Source organism: Podarcis erhardii, assembly GCF_964252035.2.
Source record: "Podarcis erhardii genome assembly, chromosome: 12".
Taxonomy (NCBI): Eukaryota; Metazoa; Chordata; class Lepidosauria; order Squamata; family Lacertidae; genus Podarcis; species Podarcis erhardii.
This window is the reverse complement of record NC_138513.1, coordinates 21,104,993-21,111,845: the sequence shown is the minus strand read 5'-3', so window position 1 is coordinate 21,111,845 and position 6,853 is coordinate 21,104,993. Positions and strand designations below refer to the sequence as shown.

Sequence of the window (6,853 nt, the reverse complement as noted above, 5' to 3'; positions counted from 1 at the left end):
AACGCCCTCCCATCAGTTGTCAAGGAAATAAATAACTGACTTTTAGAAGCTATCTGAAGGCAGCCCTGTTTAGGGAAGTTTTTAATGTTTGATGTTTTATTGTGTTTTTAATATTCCATTGAGAGCTGCCCAGAGTAGCTGGAGAAACCCAGCCAGATGGGTGGAGTATATCATCATCATCATCATCATCATTATTTTTGGCTGTGACCAGTGACAGGCCCAAGACCACCCAATGCACTTCATGGCTGAGTGGGGATTTCAACCAGGGTCTGTTTATCGTTAACCCAGTGTTCTGTTCCACCACACTAGGGTTCATCTCCCAACCCCATACAAAGCAGGATGAGGACGGTGGTGATTTAGCAACAGCATTACCTGATATACTGGTACATGCAGCGAGTGGATGACAACCTCCGTTGTTTACTGAGCAAATATTAACCTGGGTGCACACTTTCCCATCTCCTTCATAGCCTGGTTTGAATAAAACGGCAATTTTATCAAGTTGTGGTGTCATATGATAGCAAACATGTGTTTATACTGTCAAGCCGTTGAAAAGATGACAAAGAACAGTGACAAATGAAGCCAGAGGCAAATTTTCCCCAGTTTCATCATCCAAGGAAGGCTTGTTTGGGTCTCCTTGACATTAGCACAAAGCCTGTCTATTTTAATATAGCTTATAAATCAGCAGAAAGTTGGGCAATCCAAGTCTCATGAGCTGGACGATATCATCAGCCGTTGCACTTGGTTCTGCAGCAACTTCCCTAGATCTCTGCCATGTGACGGGTTCCTGTAACAGCCCCAGATGCAATGGGGCCGGAGTGGTTGGTGCAAGCCAGATGTAAGCTGACATCCCTGTGGAGCCAGGCTCCATTAAACTTTCCCAGAAACAAATCACTCAAAGGGGGGAAGGGAATGATAGGCTTCCTTCCCACGGAGTGCCATTTTCAGTTTCTATTCCTCAGTTTTTCCTGTCTTAAGTTTGGTTCTCTAGATTTCCTCCTCAGTTGGCAATTTTTTAAAAAATTAAATGTCCCCCTCAAAATCCACCAGCATTTTAGTGCTAATTTATCCTAAAACACATGTGTTTGTAAGGAATTGTTGCCTAAAACACACATTTTTGCAAAGCGATTTCCCTTAATAGAATGCATTTTGTATGTTACTTTTCACTGACGTATGTGTGTTTATGCACACTCTACTGCAATATATGCCTTTTTGCACACATTGCTTGGCTGGAAAACTTAGGAGAACATATCAAGGGGACAGGGAATGTTGTGCTTTGTAGATCTGGAAAAAGCAGTGGGGTGGATGCCCCCCCCCCCAACACACAACACAAGCTTAGCAGGTAAGAGGGAACTGGAAATGGCAACAGCAGAGTACATGTTTTATAGTGTCACAAAACTCCAGGGTACAAAAAGAACCTTAATAGCCACTTCACCTATCCTTGCTGGATCCTCTAGCAATGCTCGGTCATCCACATTACAGTGTGTGTCACAGGCAGAAAGCAAGCATGATGTGCCTTCATACCATTTCCTGGACCGCGTGCAAACAGAATCAAAGTGCTTCACATTTGTTGGATAAGCCAATGCATTTTTTCTCAGCTGTCCAACTGAATGCAGTGGGAATTGCAGCCTAAAATGCTCTCAGGAGACTCAGAGAAGTCCACTGCTTTCAAGTAAGGAAGGAAATTCACAGAGTTTTCTACCCAACCTGAACTGGGATAAAAGTCCTTTACAGTCTCAAAGACTGGGATCAGTTTTGCCCTGCATCACAATGGAATTTGCCTTCTTTGATAAAATCCCTATAAAACCTCACAGTCTCATAATAAATGACATTATTACAACCAGGTGAAGAAAAATATGGAAACTTTCCATTCATAATGTATTTGTATTTCTGCAGACAGCTGAAAGAGGGCAGGTTCCCAAAGAACAGGTTTGACCAATTTGCCAGATATTATGGAGTAGGTACAGCAGTATCAAGGTCTACAAAACAGCAAAGCTGAAACTGATTGAGAAATACAGAAGACCTCTATTGTTTACCTGGCGGGCAATAGCCGCAATGGAAGGAGCCCATGGTGTTGATGCACCGAACCATTGGGGCAGTTGAACAGCCTCCATTATCTATCTCACATTCGTCAATATCTTGGCAGGTGTAGCCGTTTCCTTGCCAACCTATGGAAACAGAAAGCTGCATGATACGGCTGGCCACTGTGATGGAGCAGATGGGCCTCTGGCCTGATGCAGCAGGACTCTTTCTATTTCCTTACTCACCTGATGGACAAGGACCGCAGGAGTAAGAGCCTGGATTGTTTTGGCACTGCACAGGAGGATCCAGAGAGCAGGGCGGTTTAGGGAGGCTACACTCATCGATGTCTGCAGTGCAGGCAGGACTCCCTGGCGGCGCCATCCAGCCAGCATCACAGATGCAGCTGTACTTGGGCTGCCAAGTTAAAACAGGGCCATCATGAACATGCCAGTGCAAATGCCACAAGAGGAACTGCTCCTAATAAACCTTTTGCACTATTGCTAATTTCAAGCCAGGCTTGCAGTCCCATGGTGATTTGCCTTTACAGAGCCCCATTTCAATTATGGTCTGTGTTCTTTCCCCAAGCTTGCTCTCCTCTACTAGCAGCAGAGGCTTAATGTGCTCCAGTTAAAGGGAACCTGTAATTTAATCATAATAAGCCAGAGAATGACCAGTAATCATGAAATCAGCCTAAATATAATTAAATTCAGCGAGCACAACCTGGTAGTGTATCCTAAGACTGATGCAAACATAACCATCTGCAAATAAACTTGGCTACTCTGTCTTTGGAATACTGTGGGTTGTTATGCTTTGGGGGAAATTCACAAAGAAAGGTTATTCATTCACTGATGAAATGCATTTAAAGGGATTATTTAAAGGGAAATGCTATTTAGGGATGGGGGCAGTTCTTTAACTCTCACGTGTACTTATTATGTAGTAGTATGTGCAGAAAATTGCCTCTGGGGACTGCGTGATCTCAAACAAACCCACCCTAGGAAAGATGCATACTGGTTGCTAGGGGAAAGGAAGGGCAAACTGCAGATATTCCAAGAACTAGAAAATAAAGCAGAAAAGTGCACTAAAGGGGAACAGAAAGCAGCAGTATTCCTATTGCCTGATGTCCAAACACCTGTTGCAGCTCTAACTCAGCGGATAAAAAAATGGGAGCAGCTAGGCTTGTTCATCTCACAGAAATGGTTCAGGAGGCTACATAACTTTCTTTCTAGGAGGGCTGGATCGGCTCTCTTTGCTTACCTGACCAGGCTGCTCCCTGTTTCCATCAACACAGAGCCCATGCCCACAGAGGAGAGCTGGAGATCTCCCTTGGCAGTCATCAAATTTGGACATGCAGTGAGGTCCATAAGTTTCTGGTGTACAGGAGCAGCTTTCAGAGGAAGGATGAAATAACATTGTAACACCCTTCCACATGTCTAAAGTCTGTCCTTAACCTGTCAAACATTAACCAGTTTCATGCTATGAGTTATGATGTCTTAATTTCTACACTTTTATCTGATCTGCAGCATCTCCTGCAAGTTCCAAAGACCTCAGGAGCCCATTCCACAGTAACAGTGTGGCAGCCTCTCTTCTGGAAAAGAGCTTTCCTGCTGAGATATGACAGGTGCCCTCTGAAAACAAATGAAGACGTTCCAACAGGTGATCCCAACAAGATAAATGGGCCTCTACCGTGGGTGCCTTTTTTTAAAAAAAAAATTAAAAATACATCTGCTAATTTTTGTGTTGATTTAGAAAAGTTTTTAGCTGTTTTGTGGTACATTGCCTTGAGATGTGTGCAGTGGCGTAGCGTGGGGGGTGCAGGGGGCCGGCCGCACCGGGCACAACATCTGGGGGTTAGGGTTAGGGGGTGCAAATCCACGGGTTAGGGGGCGCAAATCCACGGGTTAGGGGGTGCAAATTACTTGCCTTGCCCCGGGTGCTGACAACCCATGCTACGCCACTGGATGTGTGTGTAAAATGCAAGAATTAACAGTAAGAATGTCATGCTTTTTTAAAGTGAAGGAATTTATGAGTCATCAGAGTATTCTACGTGAGTTCCTTGACTTGCATCAAAGTTTTTCTCTACTTTGTAACATCTAGTTAACTTGGCTAGTGTTTGGATCTAGAGACTGCCTTGCTTTCATTAACCTAAAGCTATCCCCTCCATTTCCAGTGTTTCAACTGTAAGTGGTGTTCCTTTTGTAGCCAGAAAAAACACCCCCCCACACACACATTAGATGGAGCTATCAGCAGGTTTGGGGTGACTCCAAGGTCTGCAGAAGCACACAAATTCTTTAGGGGGGAAGACCTAAGGGGAGAAGCTCCTCAAAATAGTTCAATCAGGACTGAGCATACTCAATGTCAACAGAATGCTAGTGGTAGGGATGGAAAACTGAGAGGGGTAGATAGAAAAGAATGGCTGGAATCCTGAACAGCAGCAATCCTCAATGCAACATTTGGTTGCAGGTCCACATGCCATACAGAGAGAAAAAATAAAGAGTAGACAGGCAATCAGGGGATGAGTTATACTGAGAAATATTATGCAACTCTGCTTGGTTGCTAAACAACAACCCCACCTGTCTCCTTCTTGGTTAGTTGACTTTAACAATAACAACAGAACTAACCCTTAAGCTACACAGAGAATTATCTCTGCTGTTGCACTCCCAACAAACTGCAAACAGGCAAAACACTGTGCCAAATTGAATAAGAGTAAAACAGTTGTAATCCCCTCCCTGGTCTGGGAGCCAGTACCATCACATGTTTGCACTAAGACATGATTTGGCTTAGCGTTCCATGCAAACAAGGTCGCTATATAAAGCAAATGAAGCTTTTTAACTATACATTTACAGTTACATTTCATTGTACGTGCAACTGTATATGCACAGATCCCCGTTTCACTGGTAGCCAGAAGTCCAGATTATTAACTTTTCAGAGTGTTCCACGTTCCATTAGCTGGTTGACTTGATACATTAAAAGCAAGCAAAGCTAGGTTACTGAGCGCAGCCTCCAGTGAAGTGGTACTGATTAACTCAGATTTCAAAGCTTTAATGCTTGACTACCCCCTTCCCAACTGTAATAAAGCAATGGCTTGTCTTTTAACAGATTGTTGATTTCAGACAGTGGGACTTATTTCCTGGAAAAACGTGTTTAGAATCAGAGCGCTAGACTCTGTAAGCACAAAGCATCTTCCAGCCTTCTGCCAATCTGGGGAAGATAAAACAAATCGCACGGTTTAGAAGAAAAAGAACATTTGGTTGGCACTTCACAAAAGTGACCACAAGTCTCAGTGATTAGTCACACAGACTTCAAAACACCAAGTCCTGCACTGATAGAACTCCCTGAGGTGGTATAAAATGATATTATATTTTATCTATTTGAATAAGATATTAATTTATTACTACCATCATGCTGTCCAGATCAAAGCTTTAGAAACCAGAATGTTCAAAAAGATCAGCTCCATAACAATCTCAACAGAGCAATGAATGAAGGAATTGTTGGTCACTGTTTTCCATTTCTGGTCATTAGTTTTTTCTGAAACATTGCTTTGAATTGAAATGTGACCCAGTTAAGAAAATGCCAGATAGAAAGCAAGAATAACATTTTCTTAACTAGGACGATGAGCTCTTTGATATCATCCCTATGTACTTTTTGGTGGACAAAACATTTTAAGAGTGTCACCACTGCCATCATTCTGCCCGGACACTGAGGTCCAGCGCTGAGGGCCTTTTGGGGATTCCATTACTGCGAGAAGCGAAGTTACAGGGAACCAGACAGAGGGCTTTCTCGGTAGTGGTGCCCGCCCTGTGGAACACCCTCCCACCAGATGTCAAGGAAAAAACAACTACCAGTCTTTCAGGAGACATCTGAAGGCAGCCCTGTTTAGGGAAGCTTTTAATATCTGAAGGACTATTGTATTTTAATATTTTGTTGGAAGCTTCCCAGAGTGGCTGGGGAAACCCAGCCAGATGGGTGGGGTATAAATAATAAATTATGATGATGATGATGATGATGATCTCATTTATTTTCAAATAGGGCATTTCATGTGTTGAATCTGATGAAACAGGCTGTACTCCAGGTGAACAAATGAAGCTGACATACTAGGTAAAAGGTAAAAGTAAAGGATCTCTGGATGGTTAAGTGCTGTTGCAGGAGGAAATGGGATGTTCCAGTTTTTCTGGGACACTTGGAAGTCATTCAAGTTGGTAGCCATCATTTCTCGCTGTGGAACCAAATTCCAGGATTTATCTATGTGCTATGTGAAGTGCTTTCCTTCTCTACCCACCCACCTTCTCCGTCTCTCACACACGGTGGAACAGGAGGCAATTCTCAGAGGGTCTGATTGGCAAGCAAGAGAGAACTCACAGAGTGAGATGGGTGACACTTCAGGAAGGTTCTTGTTTTTAATCTTATGTGTGCACAGACAAAGAAGTGGACTAAAGAATAATCAAATCAAAATCAAGAGTTGCCCTGAACTAATTTGTGTAAAAGCTTGCAAGCTTTCCAAAGCACAAGGAATGCCAAGCAAATATTTGCAGAGGAAGGGATTTTGTGTGTGTTGTTATTCCAAAACCAAAATGCTTTGCAGAGAACTCTGGCCTGCGGTACCATTGAGAAAGCTTTGTCAGGAAATTATGGGTGTTTTTACCAGCTAGCCATTTTTTAAGGAGCAGGACCTTAAAACAAGCCTAAGCTAGGAGGGCTGCATGAAATGTCAGCATGGGAAGGGCCAGAGGTAAAAGGGGGTGGAGCAATGAACTTAAAATGTGAACAGTAGGCTAGTTTTGCACACACACACATATATATACACACACCCACACCCTCCCTATCCTTCTCCAGGCAA

The 6,853-nt window shown here is 43.3% G+C and overlaps 1 protein-coding gene across 1 annotated transcript in view; it reads right to left on the bottom strand.

Annotated features, from left to right (window-relative positions):
- Nucleotides 1-6,853, bottom strand: part of CUBN (cubilin) — a gene marked incomplete at its 5' end in the record, with an annotated part of 145,317 nt that overhangs the window by 117,141 nt on the left and 21,323 nt on the right. Inside the window, 4 exon segments of the mRNA XM_081881783.1 lie at nt 373-468; nt 2,034-2,165; nt 2,265-2,433; nt 3,274-3,403. Coding sequence (XP_081737909.1) covers nt 373-468; nt 2,034-2,165; nt 2,265-2,433; nt 3,274-3,403 — 527 coding nt within the window.